At 36.6% G+C, this 26430-nt stretch overlaps 1 protein-coding gene across 1 annotated transcript in view; it reads right to left on the bottom strand.

The window, feature by feature from the left end:
- The window catches only part of SPATA16 (spermatogenesis associated 16), a 197219-nt gene that overhangs the window by 59987 nt on the left and 110802 nt on the right, over window positions 1–26430 (bottom strand). The window contains exon 4 of the mRNA XM_088019245.1: window positions 20687–20771. Coding sequence (XP_087875371.1) covers window positions 20687–20771 — 85 coding nt within the window. The remainder of the gene's footprint in view (window positions 1–20686; window positions 20772–26430) is intronic.

The raw sequence follows: 26430 nt of genomic DNA, 5'->3' as shown, positions 1-26430 counted from the left end.
CCCTTCGGGTCCCTACATTTGTATCTTTGGGGTAAATACCCAGTAGTGCAATTGCTGGATCGAATGGTAGCTCTAATTTCACCTGTTTGAGGAAACTCCATACTGTTTTCCAGAGGGGTTGCACCAGCTTGCATTCCCACCAACAGTGTAGGAGGGTTCCCCTTTCTCCACATCCCCGCCGACATCTGTCGTTCCCTGACTTGTTAATTTTAGCCATTCTGATGGGTGTGAGGTGGTATCTCATTGAGGTTTTGATTTGGATTTCCCTGATGCCGAGCGATGTTGAGCACTTTTTCATGTGCCTGTTGGCCATTTGGATGTCTTCTTTGGAAAAATGTCTGTTCGTGTCTTCTGCCCATTTCTTGATTGGATTATTTGTTCTTTGGGTGTTGAGTTTGATAAGTTCTTTATAGATTTTGGATACTAGCCCTTTATCTGATATGTCATTTGCAAATATTTTCTCCCATTCTGTCGGTTGTCTTTTGGTTTTGTGGACTGTTTCTTTTGCTGTGCAAAAGCTTTTTATCTTGATGAAATCCCAATAGTTCATTTTTGCCCTGGCTTCCCGTGCCTTTGGTGATGTTTCTAGGAAGAAGTTGCTGCGGCTGAGGTCGAAGAGGTTGCTGCCTGTGTTCTCCTTTAGGATTTTGATGGACTCCTGTCTCACGTTTAGGTCTTTCAACCATTTGGAGTCTATTTTTGTGTGTGGTGTAAGGAAATGGTCCAGTTCCATTCTTCTGCATGTGGCTGTCCAATTTTCCCAACACCATTTGTTGAAGAGACTGTCTTTTTTCCATTGGACATTCTTTCCTGCCGGCATAGCATTTTGTAAACAAGTTTCTGATTGATATTAAGAGCAATAAGGAGTTGATTTTAAACTGAGAAACCTAATTTAACTTGTTCATTGCCTAATCCATTTCTCAGTGACTTCAAATGGCCTCTATGATCATCTATACTGTGTGTAAGAGAGCAGCTTTGTAAGCATTTTCTGGATACAGAAGTCCTCCTTTCTCTGAGACTCCCATTAGAAAATTATGTAAACTTTCTAATTTACATTTTAAATTTGTTGTGGGGCAAATTTCTGAATGGCTGAATGAAAGAACTTACACTGCCCCCAACATTGCCCTTTCTGGGTTTGAGGAACTGGTAGATGAACAAAGAATACAACTGTGATTCCAAACCCAGAGCCAGCACTCAGCGGAGATAGCAATGGATTACGAACATGCAACAGGACCTGGGTACTGAGGCCTGGATGCCAGCTTTGGAAGGCTAATAAGGTCTGGAATTCAGAGATGTGGACTGAGAACGCAAACATGGTGTTTTGGCACCAGCTTCTGGTCCTCCAGCAAAAATAAAGATCCTTTATACTAAGTAAGAGAATAATTTTTCCAGTTTGGGGCTTACATATGTTCACTGCTGGAACCAACCTGGGGATGGCCTGTCCAGAACAAAAACGGAAGTAGTCATACCTAGATGAGTGTGGAGGATATGCTGAAGAGGGAAGCTGTATTAGGCCTCAGTTGGAAGGTCACAATCTGACTTTTCTACCTTTTATAACTGTTCCCGTATTAGCTTGCAGAGTTGCTATAATGAAGTATCACAGACCAGGTGCCTTAAAGGATGGAAATTCATTTTATCATAGTTCCAGGGGCTAGAAGTCTGAGATCAAGGTGTCTGTCTGCAAAGTTGATTTCTTCTTAGGCCTCTCTCCTGGGCTTGTAGATGGCTCTGTAGCTTCTCCTTCTGTCTTTACATTGGTTTTTTATTATGTGTATGTCTGTATCCTAATCTCCTCTTCTTATAAGGACATCAGACATATTGGATTAAGACTCACCTACAGACCTCATTTGAACTTAATTACCACTTTAAATACCCTATTTGTAAGGCAGCCACAATCTGTAGCACCTGGTTAGGACTTCAGCATATGAATTTTGGGGGGACACAATTCAGCTCATAATAATTCCTAACTCCCAAATAGCTTTTCTGATGGTCTCTCTAAATATCTTGATGAAGGGTATTTTGCTTTAAATTCTGGACCAAAAAATATTAATGAAGTTATTTAATCCTTTAGTTTATTTCCAGAGAGACATTAACAGTATCCCAGTAAGGCCAGGATAGAAGAAACCACGCTCTCCATTGCATTTCTTTTCCAACTGCTGGCAGCTTAAGCGACTGCTGGCAGGGTAACTTTGCTAAGCCATCTCACAGCAGGGACAATAAGACTCGTGCCCAAGAGCCTACACCAGCTTTTTTGCAAGTGGCAGACGTGTGGTTTTTGTGTGGCAGCTTGATCTGTTCATTTAAGGCACTGTACTCTTGGCTTGATGCTCAATGAATTGCATTTAGGCTTTCACAGGGCTCTCCACTCAGGAGGGTGTGTGCTGGAGCAGGGGTTCCCTTTCTTCCTAATCAGAGCCAGGGGAAATGGGATGTTTTTTATGGCTTCTGCCCTCCATGTTGAAGATGGGTAAGGAAGTAATCTACTTTTTATCATCCCTGAAAGATTTCCTTGATTTTGAAGATAAATAGAGGAAGAGACCAGGTGAGGAACTGCAGCTTGTAAAAAGTAAGCTGTACTAAGAAATCTGTTGCATTTCTATATACCAATAATGAAGCAGCAGAAAGAGAAATTAAGAAATCAAGCCCATTTAAAATTGCACCAAAAATAATAAGATATCAAGGAATAAACCTAACCAAAGAGGTCAAAGACCTGTACTCTGAAAACAATAGGACACTGATGAAAGAAACTGAAGATGGCACAAAGAAATGGAAAGACATTCCATGCTTGTGGATTGGAAGAACAAATATCATTAAAATGTCTATACTTCCCAAAGCAATCTACACATTTAATGCAATTCCTATCAAAATACCAAAGGCATTCTTCACAGACCTAGAACAAATAATCCTAAAATTTGTATGGAACCATAAAAGAACTGAAGTAGCCAAAGCAACCTTGGAAAAGAAAAACAAAACTGGAGGTATCACAAGTCCAGATTTCAAGTTATGTTACAAAGCTGTAGTGATCAAAACAGTATGGTGCTGACACAAAAATAACCACATAGATCAATGGAACAGAATAGAAAACCCATAAATAGATCCACAATTATATGGTCAATTACTCTTCAGCAAAGGAGGAATAAGTGTAACAATGGCAAAAAGACTGTTCTCTTCAACAAATGGTGTTGGGAAAACAGGACAGCAACGTGAAAAATAAAAGAAACTGGACCACTTTCTTACACCATACACAAAAATAAACTCCACAGGGATTAAAGACCTAAATGTGAGACCTGAAACCATAAAACTCCTTCAAGAGAGCACAGGCAATAATCTTTCTGACATGGGCTATAGCAACTTCTTCTAGATAGGTCTCCTGAGGCAAAGGAAACAAAAGCAAAAATTAACTATTGGGACCTCATCAAGATTAAAAGCTTCTGTACAGTGAAGGAAACAAACAACAAAACTAAAAGGCAACCTATGGGACGGGAGAAGATATTTGCAAATGACATATCTGGTAAAGGGTGGGTATCCAAATATATATATAAAGAACCAATACAACTCAATACACAAAAACCAAATAATCCAATTAAAAAATGGGCAGAAGACATGAACAGGCATTTCTCCAAAGAAGACATATAGATGGCCAACAGACACATGAAACAATGCTCAACATCACTCATTACCAGGGACATGCAAATCAAAACTACAATGAAACATCACCTCATACCTGTCAGAATGGCTGAAATCAACAACACAAGAAACAGTAGGTGTTGGAGAGGATGTGGAGAAAGCAGAACCCTCTTGCACTGTTGGTGGGAATACAAACTGGGGGAGCCTCCATACTATTTTCCACTGGGGAAAATAGTATGGAGGCTCCTCAAAAAATTAAAAATAGAACTACCTTATGATCCAGCAATCACACTACTAGGTATTTATGCAAAGAATACAAAAATACTCCTTCAAAGAGATGCATGCATCCTGATGTTTAAAGCAGCATTATCTACAATAGCCAAAAATGGGAGCAGGCCAAGTGTCCATTGACTGTTGAATGGATAAAGAAGAAGTGGTGTAAATGTACAATGGAACATTTTTCAGCGATAAAAAAGAATGAAATCTTGCCATTTACAATGACACGGATGGAGCTAGAGTGTATTATGCTAAGAGAAATAAGTCAGTCAGAGAAAAACATTTGTGGAATTTAAGAAACAAAACAAGCCAGCAAAGGGAAAAAAATAGAGAGAGGCAAACCAAGAAACAGACTCCTAACTATAGAGAACAAACTGATGGTTACCAGAAGGGAGGTAGGTGGGAAGGATGGGTTAAATAGGTGATGGGGATTAAGGAGTGCACTTGTTGTGATGAGTACTGAGTGATGATGGAATTGTTAGATCACTATATTGTACACTTGAAACTAATATTACATTGTATGTTAACTAACTGGAATGTAAAAAAGTATGTTAACTAACTGGAATGTAAAAAACCTTAAAAAAAGTAAGCTGTACTAAAAGTAAAGGTAGATTTCAAATGATACTTTTTAATTTGACAAAAATTTTCTGCAATTGAGTTATTCTTTCCCAATGTGTGAGTTTCTCTGGTGTCAATAAATGATTCACGTGTACAAAGAATAGGGAAAAAAGTCAGTCCTCATGTCCTGTTGGTAAGCGTACATTACTGTTAATTATGCTTTCTCTGTTGCTACATACAAAAAAAGCTTTGAAATTAGGTGTTTACATTTGGGGCTTCTAACAACTCTCTATTGTTATCCTCACATTTATCAAGTTTTAAAGCTTATAGTTACATAAACCAAGAATGAATGTGGGCAGCTCATTTCCTCTACAAACAGTAACTTATAATAATTTCATCTTGTTCTTTAGCTAACCAAAAAGAGCCATTTGCTACCTCAGAAATCAATTTGCCCAGGATGATTTTATAACAAGGGACACGATGGGGGAGATAAGGAAAGAGAGATACTCCATCAAGAGTAAAGGAAAAGCCATCAAACTAGAGGGAAAAGATGAACAAAAAAGAGCAAAAAAGAAACAAAATTCACTCCCTCTTCTAAATCCAAGAAGGTTGTTTCTTCCTGATAAATTTTTAAGAATACTCAGGGTGCCTAGGATAAATCTGGCAGAAACTATAAACCACAAACATTTTCAGGATGATGGGATTATGAAATTTTTCCCCCTACTTTTTTGCGGGAGGATTTGGACAAATTGCAACCTTTTAACTATGTGTCCAGTGATAGTGGTTTGGTAGCAGAAGTCTTGTTAGTTCTAATTAGAAAATGTAATCAAATTATTATAGATTATTATCAAATTATTCCTTTAATGCTTCCAATATCAGGGTTGACCATAATTGCAGTAAATTGCTTTACTTATAAGATTATATCTGGAAGGAACCTTGGGGATTTTCCAGCCCAATTCATTGAATTGGAGATGAATTAAGTGACTTGAAGAGGCTTAAGTACCTTTCTCAGGATAAACAGCTTTTTAATTTTATAGAATTAGAATTAGGGTTTCAAATATTATACTTCACTTTATCTTAAAAAATTATGGTTTTACTTCCTGGGTTTTACTCTCTTGTTTAAAAACAGTCATAATAAATATCAGTTTGTATTCTAAATGGTTTAATTTACTTTAGTTTTGCAGTGTATGTGAGTGCTGTAGAATTTTGGAACATATATATGTATATGTGTCCTGGGCACATGGTTGGCATTTTTCAGACCCCCTTGCAGTTAAGTGTAGCCATGTGGCTCTGTGTGGATCAATGAAACGTAAGTGAGAATGGTACCCTTTCTAGGCCTGGACCATAAAACTCTGCCTCGTATGATCCTCCCTTCTCTTTCTCTATCAGCTTCCTGAAGAGGGAGGACTCACAGGATCTGGAGGAAGATGGAGCTACATGGTAGAGGAACTATGGGTTCTCATTATTGCTGATTTGAGGAGAACCAATCAGGAACACCCACACTGAACTACAGCATGAGTGAGAAAATGACTATTATTGTTTCAAATTACCGAAATGTTGGAGTTGTTTGTTATAGCAGTTGGTCTATCTTAATTCACAAACAATGAGAAAAGAAAATTTGAATCTCTTTCATAATCTATTTTTTCTACTAAGCTTTATGTATTATTTAAAATGTAGACAAAAACATGGTATTTTAAGAGATAAAATAACTTCTCATTTAGTAGTGTGAGAAATGCTTTTTTTATATCCTATTTCCTTTAATCCTCATAAAGTCCATCTAAGTAGGTATTACTAGTGAATGAATATTATGATTATATTATTTTCAGAGTTAGTGTTAGATGCACGGGAAGCAGGGCTCCACTTGCAAGCTATAAAAATTGAGATGGGAATCTTTAGTCTTTAGTGGCTAATATGGTTCTTTGCTATTACATTAATAATGATGTAATTTTGAATGATGACTAGAATTTTCTAGAAAATGGAAAAAGAAAATTTTTGTGACCAATAATTTTCAAATTCAATCCTTTGAATACATATGGGTTCAGTTTGAAAGATTCCAATTTTCTTGAAATTTAGAATTAACTTAAAGAGCAAATTTACCTAAAGAGCAAAATATCTTACCTTGAGACTTCCCTGTAAACCTATTCACTGTATCTCTTATGCAATAGCCAAGATTGACATTTTTATGATGATTTTATTAATATAATGGTATGTCAGAATACAGTATGTAATAATCGATTGTTTGCCCCTGCCCTGATGATCAACACTTTAATGCTGAAATAGTACCTTGGGTTTATGTGAGTTCTTTTATTAAACAACCTTCACTGTGAGTTCTGTATTTTTCTAATATAAGGGAATATTTGGCAGCTTGTTCATTACATTTATCAGTCCAGTGATGTGAAAGTTATGTCTTCATGCAGTTTAAGTCAAGATATTTAAATTTTTATTTGCACTATGTGGAAATGACCAAAGATTGTATGAACAGGTTACTTGTACCAAGGTGAGCAAATTTTTATATAGCAGTTATGAATTCTCTACTTTGCAATCCATCCTGTTTAAAAACAGCCACAATAAATATCATTTTATGTTCTAAGGCATTTAATTTTACTTTAGTTTTGCGGTGTATGTGAGTGCTATAGAATTTTAGCACACACACACACACACACACACACATATGTATATATGTGTGTGTGGTGGGGAGGTGGGTATGTGTGTGCGCTACTGTCCACTATCCAGTCTGGTTAGGGTTAGAGTTAAGGTTTTGATTATATATCATGCTTCCATTAGTTGGATAACTTCAGCATTTAATGCCTAAAATTTAATCTTTATTAATTTTTAATCATATTTGGTAGGAAATTTTATTTCTATGTCCCTTTAGCATAGAGCTAAAGAGATGAAAGGAATCTAAAGTATTATTTTAAAATCACTCAACTTTATAACCAAGGAAACTGAGGCTTGCTGAGTTCTGGTGACTCAACTCAGGTCACAAAATGAGAGAAGGAAGCAGGACAAGAGTGCAAGTCTCTCCTAAACCGATGCTTTCTCTTCCACTCAATGACTTTTCATCCTTCTAGTTAGATTGCAAATTCGTAGAAGTATAAAATCAAGTTTTATTTTCTTTTTTCTTTTTCCATAACTGTCTTATTCCTGTCTTCAAAGACAATAAGAACTTGACTCTAACTCTAACAGAGAAACAAATAGACCACACCAAACCTAAAGCAGGTCAAGATCCTCTTCACAACAATAACTCTTAACACAAAACAGAATATTCCTCCTTCACACCTACTGGCCACAATAAGACTGTTTTGCCCACCAGCCCCTCATTGGATTTAAGGAATGCTATCAATAAGCATGCCTGTCTCAAAGAGAAACATTTACAAAAACTAAATGAAAGCCTTCTTGATAAGGCAGCTTAAATAATAATGTGCTTGGGTTGGTCTAGCTTATTTAATGGCAAAGCACATATAATTTATAAATAGAATTTAAAGTACATTCTTGTTCTAAAGACCCTGAATAATTTTCTGCTTGCACATTAGAGAAATACCAGCTGATAGAAACTCAGAGTTACAAGTGTGGGTTTCAGCAGCCTCCAGACTCTTCAGGATGCCACAGAGCTTTTATTCTTGATGACTTAAAATGAATCACCAAAAGGTATCACAGGAATAAATAACTACCTTACCTGTAATTATTTCATAAGCACAAATGGGTATTAGTAATGGGCTTTAGCCTCTGTGTTCAGTGGTAAATGTCAACACAGTTTGGGACCCTTTTTTGTCATTGTACATTTCTTCTCTATATTTAGTTTAATTATAGAAGGTAGATATTCTTTTCCCTAACTGTATTGTTTTCTGATTGTATTTCTTGACTGATGGTTTTAGACTGGGCTTGCTGGTGCACGAAGCTGATTAACGGCAGAGTTGGGACAAGAACCTGGTAACCTGGTTCCTAGACGTGAACTGCTTTTTCCACCATTTATTTTATCTCTTAGGCTACTATGCAAGACACGTTTGAGTGGAGAAGTCTAGGATGCCCTCAAAAAACTGTATTTTGGAGAAGTTGAAAGAATCCAAGTATGTTACTTTGGAGACAAGACATAAGTTGTAGGGACTAATTTTCTGTCATCAGAGAGCAACCTACTGTTGTAGACTTCATTTAATTCACTGATAAATCTGTAACACTCATTTATCAATTAAGTGAGTGTTCCTGGGCATTGGCTAAGTGCTGTAGATATATTATTCTCTTTACTTGTTAAGGCAACACTGGAAAACAGGCATTATCCCATTTTATTTTATTTAAGGTTTTTATTTATTTATTTGAGGGAGGGAGAGAGAGAGAGAGAGAGAGTGCATATGAGTAGGGGGAATGGCAGAAGGAGAAGAAGACTCCCCGCTGAGCAGGGAGGAAGACATGGGGCTCGATCCCAGGACCCTGGGATTATGACCTGAGCCAAAGGCAGACGCTTAATTGACTACGCCATGCAGGCATTCCGCATTATCCCATTTTAAAGATTAGGAAAACTCTGTTTTTATATGATACAATATGCAGTAGTTCACATGGTTACTTTGTGACAGAGCTGGGATTCAAGTCATTCTATCTCAGTCAGAGCCTCTTGCTCTGAGCCATTTATGGTGTGCAGACTCACAAATGAGTTTATAGCTTCCATAAAGCTTTGGAGGGCAGAAGTGCAATCCTTAGCAGTAGGAAAAATGTCCTAATAGGGCCTTCCAATGAGAGAACTAGTCATCTTGGAAGCTAGTAGCTCCATGGCCCTGGTGGTACACAGACCCAAGGAAGGATGATGGTATATCTGGGGATCCAGTAAAAGGGACTGTGTGTTGTGTCAAAAAATGTCTTTATAGTGCTAAGGTCTATTACTCAAAGTTTGTCTTTGGTATACTCCCATAGCCCCATAATTTCTTTTCTCCCTCAAGTTTCAGCTTTGCCTGAGCAACCAGACACCTCTTCTTCTTTTTTCTTATTTCTCTCATTTGTCTGTAATTAATGTCTTTCAGGCTGTTGCTCCTTCCTGGAGGACTTTTATTTTTTAGGAGGTAAGAGGTTGCAGGAGGATGCTATTATGGGGCAGGTATCCTTCTATATGCAACTTTTCATCATCAAGAGGTCTCAGAAGGGGCATAATTGCATCTGTGAAAAATGTGATGGACCTGTCAAATATATATACAAATATTTATTATACACACACACACACACACACACACACACAGTATGACAACAACAAACTACAACTTCAAATGATATTAGATGAAATGAAATGAAGTGCTATCTTTAAGAGACCTGCCACTATACTTCCAAGTTATGTATGTATCCAGTCTCCAGTTTTATCTCTGATTTGTGTCTTCTATGTGAATATTAAAGCAGGCCAAACCCGATCTGATGAAGGATAAAGAAAATAAAGACTTGCCATGCTAATTATGGTGTTTTGCATCTCTTTAGGTTTGGGCTTGAAATAGTCCTCCCAAGGTTTTCTGGGGGTTGTTGTCCCTCATAGGCTGTTGACTCCTGGTTTGGATTGCTCTTTATAAAATAGCACTTTTGCTCTCTTGGATAGAAATAGGTCAGTTTAACGGTTACTTTAGGATCCTAGAAAAAAAAGTAAATCATGCCACTTGTTGAAGACAGACATTTAAAATGCTGGGGCCTCATTATCTAGAAGAGGGGAGATTGGAAAATATGAAAAAGAAATGAAAAAGAAAATGATCCAACCAGAAACTATAGTACAGGTAGATTATGCAGTCTTCAAAAATTAATGAGGAAAATACAATTGTGTGAATTCAAGAAAAGAGGAGAATTCATTTTTAAATTGTTGTGCAATGCCATCAAAAATGGCTGAATATAATAAAAACATTAAAAGCTTTGAGCTTTACAGATTATCTTATACTTGGGTGCACACAACTTAAAAAATTTCATGATTTCATGGAATAGTTATTCCGCATCTCCAACTGCTAAAATAAGTGACCTCAATTTCTCTGCAAGCTTGTAAATCAATAACCCATAAAAATCTATGGGAAATATAAAAGATGACTATAAAAATCTCTAAATTTGGTTTGGATCATAACAATTTTTGATTTTTAGACGCAAACCAAAGAAGGAATCAACGTGTCCGCAAATTTAAACTGGAAGGCAAAGTCTCTAAGTAAACAAAATAACCTCATGACAACCTAGCAAAATAGCGCAGAACTCCTGGGAACCAAATAGCTATCCCTAAATTTTTTCAAGTAAAAGAAGGCCCAAACTGCCTTAAATCTATGAAACCCATATCATTCTCAAATGAGAGAAAATGAAAAGAAATTTAGAGGTTACTTCCTTCTCCATTAAGAACTGTCAGAAACCCAAAAAACATGACACATTTTTGAAAGAAGCCTGTGGCTCTTGGCTTGTATAGGTGGCATGAGGAACAGGGACAGTGTGGGGAGAAGAGAGGGATGGGGCATGTAAAAAGCAACCTCACCTACTTGACAGTCTGGCCAAATCAGTGTAACTAAATATATATATATAATCATACTGAAATATACACATGAGTTCAATATGTGTATGGCTCAGATTCTTTCCTCCATCTCTTCCTCCCTCCCTCCTTTCCTTCTTTTCTTCCTTCCTAATGCCTGGGACACTCACAGAACATCAATGGAAGAACTACACTAAACTATACAAACAGAAAATAATGTCACTGTCACTATCTTCTTCACAGGAACACTCAACCTTAGATCAAACACATGCCTCAATTACATCTTTCATTTAAAAGTGAACCTCTCCTACTGGCATACTACCTCAAATAGCATCAAAGCAAAGTGAAACACAGGCAACATTTAACAACGCTGGTAACCATGGAAACATATCATTAAAGAATACATAAACAGGAATGAATAATTAGATGAGAAATTCATTTCTACATTTATCTTTTTCCAGGACCCAGAGAAGGAAGTTCTCTTTTACCTCTCATCTCAATTTGGACACTTCCTCTTGAGCCTGTCTTCTAACTGAAAAATATGAGAATTCATAAAATGAGAATCTTAATATTGTCTAGCTTAATGGACAAATCTCTTTGTAGGCAAGTGACTAAAAACAACTGCAATGCCCATTGTTGTCTAGATGTAAAACTGAATGTAGGAAGGAATTCTGAGGCAGCCAAAAAGTTTGCTTTGGGCATGGGAGGTGGGCAGGAAAATCTGACTTACATCATGGAGAGAAGAGGAGAGCAGTTAACCTTTAAAAAGAGGAAGTACAGGCTGCCTCACTTACTGGAGGCTTCTACATAGTGGGGCTGAGGGGAGAATCTGGGGCTTAGGGATTCTTTCTGTGCAGGTACTCTGACACTCTACCTTTGCATCTAGCAAGGCGCTAGATAAACTTTGGTAGGCTTAGTTGGTCATGAACTTAAAAAATTATAAATGGCCTTAGAGACCATCTAGCTCAGGATTGTGCATCAGAATCACGTAGTTGGGGGGCAGTAGACAAAGACAGTTTTTCAAACTTCACCCAATTCTGGGAATCTAATATTTTAAATATTTTCCCAAGTGATTTTGATGCAATTGGTCACTAGACCAGTGTTTGAGAACCACTGACCTAGGCCGACTTTGTCATCATATAGCAGCAGGAACTAAAGTCCAGAGCAGTTGTGGTAAACCAGCAGATTGGGTTGCTGGTCTCAATTTTCCCCCTCCCTATAACCATATCACATCCATGCCTTTGTCATGGCTTTGCAGTGGACAGAAGAATTTTACCCCTTGCCCTTGGCCTTGACCATATATGTCTTGCTTTGGCTAATAGGATGTTAACAAGCATGGTATGAACAGAGGCTTGAAATATGCTTATATGGTTTTGCTTTCTCCCTTAGAATTCTGCACTTTGCCATAAGATGAACAGACATCAGGCAGCCATTGTTCAAAGGTGGATGAGAGACATGTGGATCATTCTTGGGCTTCTCTGCAGCTTGGAGCTAGGCCTCACCAAGTCCATCCAAGACCAACCTAGATCAACCAAATCATGACTGATAAGCCAACCTGCTTACTGTAATAAGCCACTGAGTTAAAGAGTGATTTGTTACATAGCAGTATGTAGCAGTGGCTGACTAGTACAGAAATGAAAGTGACTTATCCAAAACTGAATTCTAGCATTGGAACTAGAAGGTACAGCTTGTGAATCTTAGGCCTGACTTCTTTCTACTGCTCTATAGTGTCTGTTTTCTTTTGCTTTCTTTCCTTTCTGAGTTAAGCACATATATCCATTGCCTTTCTAGAGCCCTTCTGCTCAGCCTACGTTCCCTATATTCAGAACATTCTGTCACCTTTCCTTATCAGGGCTTACCTTTCCTTCCATCTTGTTCCTTCAGGATTCTGCTTTCATGTTTCCAAAGGTACTAAGAAGTCTCAAAATAATTTTCCCAATTGTGTTGAGTCACCCATTAATGAGTTAAACATTTACAGATAAAATTTCTTCTGCATACGATGTGGGGTTGATAAGAGATTCAGTGTCAAATGGTGGAAATTTAAGCATGACACATGACAGTTGATAGGAAAAATATTTTTAGATGAGTGAGTTTGGGTGCTTCTTAAATTATATCTATACTAAATACAATAAAGTTTGGGTTACTTTTAGACACTCCTTGTCCAAATACTTTATAAACTGTATGCCTGATGGGGCCAAATAAATAAATAAATAAATAGACTATAAACAAAGGCCATTAGGAGAAATGCTTATATGGCATTTTTATTTTGTTCCTTTCTGTGGAAACATTTTTCACATGGAAGCAAATCTTTAGAAAGAACACATTTTTCTTCAGAATATGTAGGTGTTTTGTTAAAGATAATAAAAAATTCTGGTACTTTGACCTTACTTTGCCTGTAATTTCACGTTGAAGATTTTATTTTTACTCTGAGGTTGAGATATCATAAATCTGTATCATGTAAATGACTAATATTGGGATAATTTTGCAATATCAAGAAGAAAAAGAACTGGAGTGAAAGAAAAAGTTAGTCTCCATTATTGGTATATGTAAATGACTAATATTGGGATAATTTTGCAATATCAAGAAGAAAAATGAAGAACTGGAGTGAAAAAGTTAGTCTCCATTATTGGTATAAGGGATCAAATAACATTCAGTGTTAAGTTATCCTGTATCATTTTCTGGTTAGTGCAGAGAAATCCATTAGCTTGCTGCTGTCTTGATTGCTATGTTTGAAAGAAGCTAATATATAAGACCTTAGGATTTGCATGGAGACATCCATGAGCACAGAAACCAATGAGAGAAAAGGGACTATTGGAAATCTGCAACCTTCTCCAAATACTCTGATAAATCCCAAACTCAACTAAAGCACAAAGTTGTACACATTTGTGAACTTAAAACACACACACACACACACACACACACAGAAATACTTATCAAATTTGTGTAAGCACAGAATTTTTAAATAACAAATAAAAAACTATTCCAAAATATTCTTGACATTATTGGTTTGAGTTTAATGTAAAATAGTATTTAGTTTCGTTAATTGAATTTAACAAATATGTATTGAATCGCCATTTGCAATGCACTTTGATAGTACTTGCAAGAAAAACAGACTAAGAAGAAGTGGTGTCTAATTTAAGTACCAACTGTTTTTCTTGTTAATAAATATTTTGTGCTAGCATAAGTGCTTCTTGAAGACAAGACAATGTCTATTTTGTTCACTGCTATATTTCTAACACATAGCATAGTGTCTAACATACAGTCGCTAATAAGTGATCAATTAATATTTCCTGAATGAGGATGAATGACAAATATAATTTGAAAGTAAAGAAGAGAAGTACCCACTAATTTAAGAGTAGTCTGCATACACTGGATTGATGATGTTTCAAGCTTGAATGACTATAGTGCAGTTTAAGGAGGAACTGTATGACATGAACATTCTCAGTGCTATTTTTTGCTTTGAGTTTTGGAAGCAATAAATGTCTTCTGTTAGGCCCAATACCAAGAAGAAAAAGGGCTGTTGCAAAGAGAAGGAGTACACAAGGGACTTAACCTGCGGTCTGTTGAATCCCTGAACACGATGGAAGGGCTTTAGGGCCCACAGACTGTGCACTATCTTCCTCAAGCATGTGGCTGGGGAAAATCTTTTGCATCTCAGTACAGCCAGTTCCTGATTTTATCCTTTGAGAGTAGACTAATTTCACCAAAGAAAAATTTCTTGTTGGTGAGCCCTCTTTGGAAACCATTTAGGCCATTGATATCTTTAAGATGGTGAACATTCAATGCCAAGTACAAGTTGAATTGGATGGGAAGTCTTGGTATTCTCTGCACAGATGGAGGATCTGTGAAGTTGGCACTGCCTCAGCCTTTGCTGCTTCACTAAGGAAAGATGTTCCACATGTCAGGCTTCCTACAGGGGCCTGTATTGGTATCAACAGCCCCTCCAACAATCCCAAAAGAGGTCTTTCAGTTGCTGTGAAAGTCTTCAACTTCCTCAGAGCCAAAAGCTCAGATCAGTGCCTTTTCAGTAGATCTTCGTCAAGATACAAGAACACACCACGAGGCTCTTCCTTAATAGAGAAGTTTGTCGGCAATTCAGAGAAGAAATTTAGAAGTGATTTAGTTTGATTAATTCTTGAAAATTTTTTAGGAGAAAAGAAAACTCCTTCTTCGAACATATTGATAGTGAGAAGTTCATTCCAGGACTAGCTTTATAATGGCTGATATCTTAGTCACATAAAAGAAGCAATTCTTTTGGTTAAAATGCTTAATTTACTATTAGAGATGCTGCTGAAAAACTATGACCTCTTTCTTTCTTTCTTTCTTTTTTTTTTTGTCAAGCTGCTACTCTAAATGAGGTGGCTGGAGTCATACAACAATATAAATTTTCTAATACTGGAGGTGAGACTGACAAAGTCTTGAGAGCTTCTAGGGACAAAAATCAACACTTGGCAAATGGCTTTATTTCTTATGAAGGTCACTTTTTGTTTAGTGGCTTTAAAATTGAAACAAATTGCTGACTTAGATAACTTTGATGATAAAGACTTAACAAAGATAATCTCATTGACCTGAGGACAAAGGAAGTGAAGTAATATGAATTTTGGTTATTGTTGATGCCTGTCTATCCATATGAGATCTTGTGAGCTACAGGAGCTCTGATTCCATTGCTATTAGAGACTATTAGAGGGTTGTACCTCTTATTGCTATTAAAATGAAACATTGACATTGATGTGATGTCAAATATATTTCAATTTCTTATTCCAGAAAAATTTCATAACCTTTTCATAAGCGTGATAAAACTATAATTCTTCATATTCTATGTGTAAGGGTTCCAATGCAATGAGATAAATAGTAAGCACATTTTTTGTGTATATGTTTATGAGTATTGTTTCTAGGTAGATGCTTGTAAATGGAATCAGATTCTCAGAGGGCTTTGTGACTCAAAAAAGAAAGAAAGAAATTTAGAAAAGAACAATTAAGGTGAAGAATGAGCTGATCAGGCAGCTTGCTCCTGTTTAGTGGGGCTCCTCTGCACTTGTTTTGTGGGACTTCTGCAGCAAAATTAGCTGTTAACCATCTTTTCTCACTCCATTTTGCTGAGCAGTGCAGACTGGAGTTGGCTGTCTTACTCACACTGCAGGAGAGAAAGCCACACACCAGACAATGCATGTGGCTGACAGCATGGCTGAAAGTGAAGGTGGGAAACCAGGAAAGGGAAACAGGAAAGGAAGTTGTGTTTGTTCCCTGATACTATTAAATCTAGTCCTGGATCTAAAGGGGCAGGTGGCTTAGGAGGTGGACTACAGTTTACTGTAAAAATCTTGAAATAATATTATTGTCTTAGGAGCAATGTATAAATACATAGTGGTCACTGCTTCAAAATAGCTAATTCTCAGCCTGATTAGGAATTTTCCATTTTGTTAATTAGCTCAGAATTGGGATGAAGTCTCAAGGTGTTTGAGAAAAAAGGAGAGTGGCTGATAATAGGAGACTGGGTATCAGGTTGCAGAAGCATGCATGCAAGTACAGTTGTGACAAGTTATTTCCAAAGCTCTCTAGCTCTCTAGAAGAGGTGATGCTATTATAGAATAACATGTACAAACACTTTTATTCAGAGTGATATATTCCAGTGTAAGCTGTCATGTAGTGCAGAGTTTTATGCCTTTTTTTCTTCCTGGGTTGATGATATGAAAACTGTTCCTAATACAATCGAAAAGTGTTCTTGAGCTCACCAAAGTAAAGGTCTGTTCTTTTGTATCCAAGAATTTGTAAGCCAACAATTTGTGAGAGTAAGTGTAGACTGGCTCTCAAATTTTTGCATCCCCAAATTTTCCATTTCTTGTTTAAGACCTCTAAGAAGAATAACTGACCAGAGTGATAGGTATTTTTTTATGTGGTTGAAAGGAAGATATACAGTAACTTCATCACTTACAAAGGTAGTGAAAAGAGCCTCTGTCTAAGCCTTAATGGATGTTTATGAATGTATACGCAGATACAGTTTCTAGTGTGTGATGTTTGAGGGTATTTGTAAATTCAACATTCTTAAATTCAATTGCCATGGTAGATTGGGTTGGTGGAGCATAACTGTCTTTAAAGATGACATGGATGGGCACTCTCTGGCAATGTCCAAGAGCCCCTTTTGATTTAGGACAAAACAAAGTTTAAGGAGGAAGATATATACATTTAAATTAAGACCAGGGACAGGCAGGCTCGCATAAGGAAATATGCAAATGGTGGAAATGATGTGTTATGCTGATATTGAGGCTAGTTAGAGGGGTTTAGTTTATGGGATTTATCTGCCGGATGAAATTTTTAATTATGTTACTTCTTTTTATCTTAATATGTGTGACATCATTTTTGGAGGTGTTTAAAATATTAGATTTCAGTGCTAAAATTAACTTTAAGAATAGACCTTCTCAAACATTTTCTACTAGTCATCTCTTATTTTCTAGTTGAAGTTCCTCTAGAGACTAATTTGCCTTAGGTTAGATAACTATTTTGTTAGAACTTGGACTGAATCAGACCTGACTTCCAAACAAGGGCTCTTTTCCAATATGCCAAGTTGCTTCAAATTAAAAGAGGAAAAGAATAACTCAACACGTCAAAAATGAATAATCCAATTAAAAATGGGCAGAAGACATGAATAGACATTTTTCCAAGAAGACATTACAGATGGCCAACAGACACATGAAAAGATGCTCAACATCACTTAACCTCAGGAAAATGCAAATCAAAACTACAGTGAGATATCACCTCACACCTGTCAGAATGGCTAAAATCAACAACACGAGAAGCAAAAGGTATTGGCAAAAATGTGGAAAAAGGGGAACATTTTTGCACTGTTTATGGGAAGGCAAACTGGTGCAGCCACTGTAGAAAACAGTATGGAGTTTCCTCAAAAAAATTAAAAATAAAACTATTCTATGATCCAGCAATCACACCAGATACTTACTACCCAAAAATACAAAAATACTGATTCATAAGGATACATGCACCCTGGAGTGCCTGGGTGGCTCAGTCATTTAGCGTCTGCCTTCAGCTCAGGTCGTGGTCCCAGGGTCCTGGTATCGAGCCCTGTATCGGGCTCCCTGCTCAGTGGGATACATGCACCCTGACGACTATAGCAACATTATCTATAATAGCCAAGTTATGGAAACAGCCCAAGTGTCCATTGACTGATTAATGGATATAGAAGAGGTGGTACATATATACAATGGAATATTATTCAGCCATAAAAAGAATAAAATCTTGTCATTTGCAATGACATGGATGGAACTAGAGAGTATAATGATAAGTGACATAAGTCATTCAGAGAAAGATAAATACCATATGATTTCACTTACATGTGGAATTCAAGAAACAAAACAAACAAGCAAAGGAAAAGAAAAAAGAGAGAAAGAGAGAGGCAAACCAAGAACCATACTCAACTATAGAGAACACACTGATGGTTACCAGAAGAGTAGGGGTTGGGGGTATGGGTTAAATAGGAGATGGGGATTAAAAAAATAAAGAGAAAAAGAAAATACAAGGAGAAATATGTTTTTCTTATCTTTTATTAATACAGATTAGTTAAATAATAGTATTTGTTTTCCTCCTTTTTGTATAGCAAACATGCATGTATTGGTAAGTGGAGATTATTTTCCTAGTTTGAGGTAAATAAAATGGGGATATTAGCTAAAGGAAACAGAAAAAAATTATTTACAGTAAATCTTAACCAGTTGCACCAACACTGGATCTATTTTTTCCTAGTCTGATATAGAAAACACAGTAAGTACTCAGTGTTTATTTGTTTAGTGAATGAATAAATTAAATCAAACATTCCTTTGGGACCTATTATACGCCAGGCTTGCTGAATGTTATAGCTAATCCTTGAGATTCAACTCCTTTCCCACTTCTCTCCAAAAGCTTTTGAAATCCTTTAATAAAAAGTCTTCTTCCTTTATTGTATCTATAGCTCATATTATTTGCTTATATTTTTACATCTAGCAATTCTTTTTTTAATTTAATTTTATTATTTATTTATTTATTTTATTTTATTTTATTTTATTATGTTATGTTAATCACCATACATTACATCATTAGTTTTTGATGTAGTGTTCCATGATTCATTGTTTGCGTATAACACCCAGTGTTCCATTCAATACGTGCCCTCCTCAGTACCCATCACCAGGCTAACCCATCCCCCCACCCCTCTCCCCTCTAGAACCCTCAGTTTGCTTCTCAGAGTCCATAGTCTCTCCTGGTTCGTCTCCCCCTCCGATTTCCCCCCTTCATTTTTCCCTTCCTACTATCTTCTCTCTCTTTTTTTAACATATACTGTATTATTTGTTTCAGAGGTACAGGTCTGTGATTCATCAGTCTTACACAATTCACAGTGACATCTAGCAAGTCTTTACAATTATTTAATTACATGACTATAAGTAACTGCTACTGTTTTGCATGTTCCAGATTCCCTTAGGAAAGTTTTAAACTTATCAACAAATTAATAAATTTTTTTGAGATTAAAATTTTGTTCATTTTTTTTCCCAAATAGTCACAGGTCTCAAGTATAGTAGGACTAATGTAAACATTTATTCTTTATAGTAGGTAAATTGAGCTCCAAATATTTAGATGGAACCATATAAATTATTGAGCATTTTATATGATAAACCTAATGTTTACTGCCTAATAAAGATAACACATGATATAAAGACAGAAAACTGGGAGCCAAGACACAGTAGTAAAAATATGGGAAAAATCAGGAAGCATTAAAACACTATTGATGATTATTTCTCACTTTCATATTTGTGTTTTAGCAGATCTTATTCTAGTTGGTTTGAAAGGTTCATATTAAATTAAATTAAATCATCTTGAAGTACGAGGAATAAAAGGCCCCACACAGTCTTGAGAGGAGAAGATATGGAGAAGGGATTTGGCTTTTGTAGTTGATTTTCAAATATTTGAAGGAAATTTCATTTGGAAATGGGTTTCCTTTCGGTCCATGTTGTCCTCCTGGGAACCACTGGATTGAAGTTCTAAGGGAGTAGAAATCTACTTTACATGAGGAAAACAGTTTAATAATTAGCAAACTGGATGTTGTTTCTTGGAGTTAAATGAGCTCTTCATTTGGATCTATTTCAGCAGAAAGTTATTGACAATTTGCTGAGAACAGATAGGAAATGAAAAGATTTGTGTATTGTGAAGGAGATTGAACCAGTAAATTCTAATTCTCTTTATAATTCTAAGAAATTATGACTCTTTTCTTGAGATCTAATTGACCTTTGATATGACTTCTTGCTGCCATTTTGAATAATAAATGAGAAAAAAGATCTGCAGTTTGTTATTAGTTAGGTGTCCCAAACACTAAATATTACCCAACAAATACAACTGACCTTTGCATTTTTCCTTTATTATGTAATTGGTATTACTTCTAGGGTATGTTTTACAGGTCATAGATCAAGAAGAATCTATGAATATACAATGTTCATATTTTAAAGGATCATGTCATTATAGCAGCATGCTTGGGAAAACAGTTCCTGGGATGTCTAAAATTTATATTGGGTTGTAAAACTGAAGTATGGGCCAAGGGTTAACAGCCTTGAATTTTGCCCTTAAAATTAGTCACAGAAAATCTACTTCATTATAAATACATTACTACTGAGTAGTGTCCTTCTCATTGATATGGCCAGAGCTACCTTTTTCAGCAGTCTTTTAAGCACCAATCCTTCATTTTGGTTCTAAAAATGAGACGGGCTCCTCCTCCCTAGTTGGGACATCAATTTTTACCTGCCAATACAGTTTGATGAGCTTGCTTATATACTGTTCACTTCCTCCACAGAGCCAGAACGTGTAGTCAGCAATCATGGCACTCCTAAGAACAAGGACAATTAAAAAAAAACCCACAAACTTATAGGGCAGAAGGAAAACCATAACAGGTAGTACATATAAATACTGAGGAAGAAGATTTTGTCATATATAAATTTGAATAGATTAATATTAAGCAAAGCCCAGGCACATTTTAGACTGTAGAAAGAAGGGTTGTTTTTTGTCTTCTGTTATTTTTCTTTTAATCTAAACTAAAACCCTAAAAGAAGAAATCAGCCATTTGTCTTCTAGATTTTTTTTTCTGCTTGTACAGTGTAAGAATACTTAAAGACTATGAAAGAGTCTTATTAAGCTTCAGAGCATTTATAGAGCAACATATATTTTATGGACTCCAAAATGCCTTCAAACCTAGCATAGCATATATAGCTAACTATTGTACTGTTATTTAAGGATATCTCAGACTTTACCTGAATTGAAGATTATTCACCTCTGATTAAATTGGCCTCCTTAAAAGTAAAAATAAAAAATTTCTAATTCAACAAACACTCCCCTCCCCCAACTTCTGTGTTTAGTTGAATTGGTTTTGGTATCTAGTGTGTACCACCACTGAATTAGTCTTATTAAGCTAAGAGGATATTAAAAACTATTGTGCAATTAATATTAATTCATTGCTTAGCACCCTTTGGAAAAACAGTTTACTTTTATGACTGTTTCTGGTAGGCCTCTCTATTTCTTTTCTCCAGAGATTCTAAATCCAATTAAATGTGACTAGAAGTAATTCCAAATTGTCACGTTAGCCAATTAAACATATAATAATCCTGTGTACCTAATCACTAGTACCCAAAGTTTATTTATTTAAGTAGAGCTATCACGGTGTACCCCTGAATGTTTTTCTTATCTTTGCCTGCAGATATGTGTTGTTTCTTGACACCACTGTAAATTGAATTAGAAAATTTCCTTCCCTAAATATAGGTTGTCTAAGGCACAGTAGCTATAAACTTACTATGGTACTCTGTTGGAAGAATTAAAATGTTTAGTTCTTGTCAGGACGGACAAAAATTAGGACTTTAAAAAAATAACAATGGAAAAAAATACCATCATTTGGAGGGTTATTCAGCTCAATTTATTTTTTTACACGTGTGGTATTGGAAAGGAGCTATCCACTGACATTTCAAAATAAATGACAATAATTTAGGAATAACTAATCTTTTAAGAACCCTTTTATATTTTTCAAAGCCCTAGTTTACTGGTAAAATAAAGTGAGCTAGGAAGTTTTGATGTTGTGTGGATATGTAAAAAGTAGAAAAAAGTTATAAAAATTATAGATGAGAGGGGGCAAAAGTGAATTTCAAAATTTGCATTTGATAGAAACACTTGGAAAAATTTTCCTCTCATGACTTCCTAAAAAGGAAGTCTACTTAGGTACCTGTCACCTAATAGAAAGCCATTTAATAAATTCTGAATCTAGGAAATCAATGAAAAATGTAAAAAATCTCACTCTCAAAGACAGCACACACGTATTTATAGAAGTTGGGTACTCTTAGGTGACGACTTGATTCTGCACTCTGATTCCTCCTTCCGTTACCATTTGGAAATGTAGATATGGCTCAACAAACATTGTTTAATGAGGAGACCAGCCATTAGTTAAACCAGGGGTGGGTAAAATTTTCCTGTAAAGGGTCAGGTAGTAAATATTTTAGGCTTTGTGGGCCATGTGGTAACTTTGCCTTGTGGAAGGACCTATGGACAATAAGTAAACAAATGAGTGGGGTTGTGTTCCATAAGACTTTATTTCCAAAAATGGTATGCTGGATTTGGTATAGTTCGTCTAACTCTAAGATAAATTAGGAGGTTGAGCAACAGGTGGCAAGCATTGATATAATTGTCAGTCAGCAGTTAGGCACCAGCTTCTATATGTTCGGGCCACAGGTCCCTTAAAGATTTCAGTCTACCGTTTTCTCTTTAGGGACAACGTATACATTGTACTAAGATTACTGTGCAGAGTTCAAGAAAGAAACTTTACAATTTTGAAATATGCAAAAAATGTAAACGATAATCCTGGATGGTAGGCACAGAGGCTTGAGTTAAGTAAAAGCTAAATTGATGGTTTCTATCATGTTAATGATCGTCATTCTTAGATTGGAACAATTGGGAGGGAAAAAGAGAGATCATGACTGTGGGTTTCTAGAGCTTTCCTGCATTTTTTAATGCTTTTGGTGATTTGGTTTTGAGTTTCCCATTGTAAAATTAAAAGTTTTAGTGTTTTTATTAATGCTTTCCAAAAGTTGCTCTTTCTTTAATGATGTGTTGTCAAATTGCTACATTCCTAAATGTGATTTTATTACGCCTGGGGGCTCAAGTCTTTTTCCAAAGGAACTTATCTCTAAATTTATATTGAAACAGTGCCTGGGTGGCTCAGATGGTTAAGCGTCTGCCTTCGGCTCAGGTCATGATCCCAGGGTCCTGGGATCGAGTCCCGCATCGGGCTCCCTGCTCCTTGGGAGCCTGCTTCTCCCTTTGCCTCTCTCTCTCTCTGTTTTTCATGAATAAATAAATAAAATCTTAAAAAAAAAGAAACGAGTGAAGAATTAAGATTCATTGAAACTTATTACCTGACCTCAGCGAAGCACAATTACTATAATAGTAAAAAGACACTGGTATTAAGTAACAAAGAATGGTTTCAGAAAACTACATTTTTGCTAATATATTTTTCATAAGTATAACTTGTTTCTCTTAATGTTAGGACACAATTTATATTGTAGTTGCTTCAACCCCATTTTCTTCCCAGTGGAAGTGGCAGTTATGTTTTCACTTCCCACCTTCCTTTGTCTGGTTCCCTATCATAGCTCTGCCCTACAGCTTAGCCTTTATAAATCAGTATAAAATTCGGTGGAAGAACATGAAAAGAGCATGGAAATAACATTATACCATGCAGTATTTGTGAGGCAAGAGACAGGGGTTTTTCATCTTACTGAATTTATAAAGAGCAAAGATAATTAATTAATCAACTCAGAGCATCTACAAGGGGTCCAGGACCTTGTGGGATCCTGGTTCTGGCAGACTCACCTGATGAATCGGATGTAAACAGCAACCATCATTCTTCCTACTTTCCTTTAGGTATCTCTGTTTACCTTTAGACCAATCTCCTGGAGGCTAGTCAGTGTGATTCAATGTTGCTTCTAAATGTCTTAGTTTCATTGCCCTTATTGTATTCAACTTACTTTCACTAATCTACTGAATATTGTAGCTGCACTGGAGCTGGAGGATCATTTTAGCCAACCCCTTTTAAGTCACAGAGGGTGGCTTCATATCTGTCCCTTTTGAGCCTTTACTAGTGCTAAGCACCAGGTTAAGCATTTTACGTAGCAGAGTATGAGCCTGATCCACCCACCCCCCACACTTCTGCATCAGATCTCATCCCACCCGGAACTGCTCCAGTAATTCATTCTCTGTCTCCTTCTCGTTTATTTTCTTTTCCCTTTTTCATTTTTTTCCTTTTCTCCTGGAGCTTTTCTACCAGCACACAGAAATGCTGTTGTTTCTGCCATCTTGAAACAAAGCATCTCCAAAGCCTCTCTTGATCTGCTTCCCTTCCAGTTATCATTTTTCTTTCCTTCTACACAAACAGCAAGCAACCACAACAAACCCACAGAAATTCCTTGAAAAAGCTGTGTGTGGTCCCTATCTCTAATTTCTCTCTTCCTTCTCTCTCCTAAACTCACTCCAGCAAAGCTCCCATTCCTACTACTTCACTGAAACTGCTCTTGTCAATGCTACCAATGGTGTCCACGCTGCTAAAACAAACAATGGTTCAATTCTCAGTCTTCATTTTGCATGCACTCTCAGGTGCACGTGATGCAACTGCTTGTTCCCTCTTCCGGTATATACTTTCCCACGTGGGTCCCACAACTCTGCTCTTTCCAGTTTCCCTCAGTCTTACTGGTTGCTCTTTTCAGTCTCCTTTTCTGGTATCTTCTCCTCTCCCTGGATTCCTGCCACATGGGCACAATGCTTGGACCCCTTCTCTTTCTTTCTATATGCAATCCCTTGGTGATCTCACCAGTTTCGTGGTTTTAAATACAGTCTATGGGTTGACAACCCTTACATTTATATCCTGAACTTAAACCTCTTTTTGGATCCTGAGACTTGTAGAAATTGTCTTCTTCACATCTTGACTTGGATACCCAATAGCTATTCCGAACTTAATATTTCTATACCCGAGACTCTAACCCTCCTTACTTTCCCTCCTCTAATCTCCAATAGTCTTCTCCACCCATCCAGTTTCTCAGGCAAAAAAATTAAAATTAGTGCTCCTGAGCAGGTCACTACTGTGCTTAAAACTGCAAAGGTTCCTTATCTCACTCAGAGTAAACACCAGTTTTTAAAATGGCGTTTGAACCCCCTGTCATCTGGTCTCTGATCTCATTTCTGATTTACTCTGCTCCAGACAAGCTGTCTACTCTGCTGTGGCTCATAAAGAACAGGTACACTATTGCCTCTGGGATTTTGCTTTTGACAGTCCCTGTTCCGGGATGTTCTTTCTCTAGATACCCCCTGACCTCCTTGTTCATCTACTTTAGGTCTTTATCAGATGTTATTTTCTCAGTGAGGACTACCCTGACCACATTCCAATACTATCCATACCAAAGCCTAAAATATTTACTCTCTGGGTCTTTCCTGGAATGCAAGCTTCCTGAGGGCCAGGAGTTTTGTCTGTTTTATTCACTGCTCTATTCCCAGTGCCTAGAAGAGTCTTGGTGTGGTGGTCACACAAGAAATATTTGTTGAATTAATGACTACACGTTATCTAATTTTTTAAAGTCAAAAAATTTAAATTCTTGTTACAAAAACCTGAGGGCTATAGAGTTATGTAACTTACTAGGGTTCTGCCGGAAGGAGTCTGGCCCTGGATTACCTCACTGCTCATATTTAACAATGTTTTTGTTCTGGAAGTGGTATGGGAATGGAGTGACAGAGTGGGCTTGGCCATTGTAGAATCCAACATTTAGTTCACAGGAGAGTTTAATAAATGCTAATGGATGCTGATGTATTTTTTTAAATGTAAATTAAAGAGGAAAGGTACCAGGAAGCACATTAGCCTATTATGTTGTATCTAAAATTATTTTTTAACATGATGCCTTCAGTCATGTGTCAATAACTATGGTTTCCCTGCAAGCCTACTGTACTCTTCTTTTGATATGATATTTGAGTTCATTTTAGAAAGTGTTTCTGAAGTCACATTTAATTAATACATCTGTTAAATGTAAAAGGGTCAAAATCTGGCTTTTAAATATGTATGTATCTAAAATAAAAGATTTTTGTGTCATAACTCAGCTTATTGTGAATCAAATCCCATTTCTACAGAACAACATATACGCAATATAAGAATTTGAACATGTTATTATTAATAACTAGATAGGTACCGGTTCTGCTTTCCAAATTAATACCGTACAGGATCACAATGTTTAAGCATTTTCACGCCAGGTGATTTTACAGATTGAATATTTCTAAACAGACTATGCAGTTCTAAGGTTATGAGAGTATACTATTGGCAATTCTCAAGACCTATGTTCATATTCACAATCTGTAACATTTCTACTCAGTGTGGCCACTTGGTGGTGTAAAACAGTAAGATATGGGTAAACAAAAAATCACAGCACACAATCAGCTGTGTGTTTTCATAGGGCTCCCTGGCTGGGACCTTG

The sequence above is a fragment of the Eumetopias jubatus genome, unplaced genomic scaffold (assembly GCF_037043125.1).
Source record: "Eumetopias jubatus isolate StellerSeaLion01/CBP00866 unplaced genomic scaffold, mEumJub1_p1.0 scaffold_1, whole genome shotgun sequence".
Classification (NCBI taxonomy): domain Eukaryota; kingdom Metazoa; phylum Chordata; class Mammalia; order Carnivora; family Otariidae; genus Eumetopias; species Eumetopias jubatus.
This window is presented reverse-complemented; position numbering and strand designations above follow the sequence as displayed.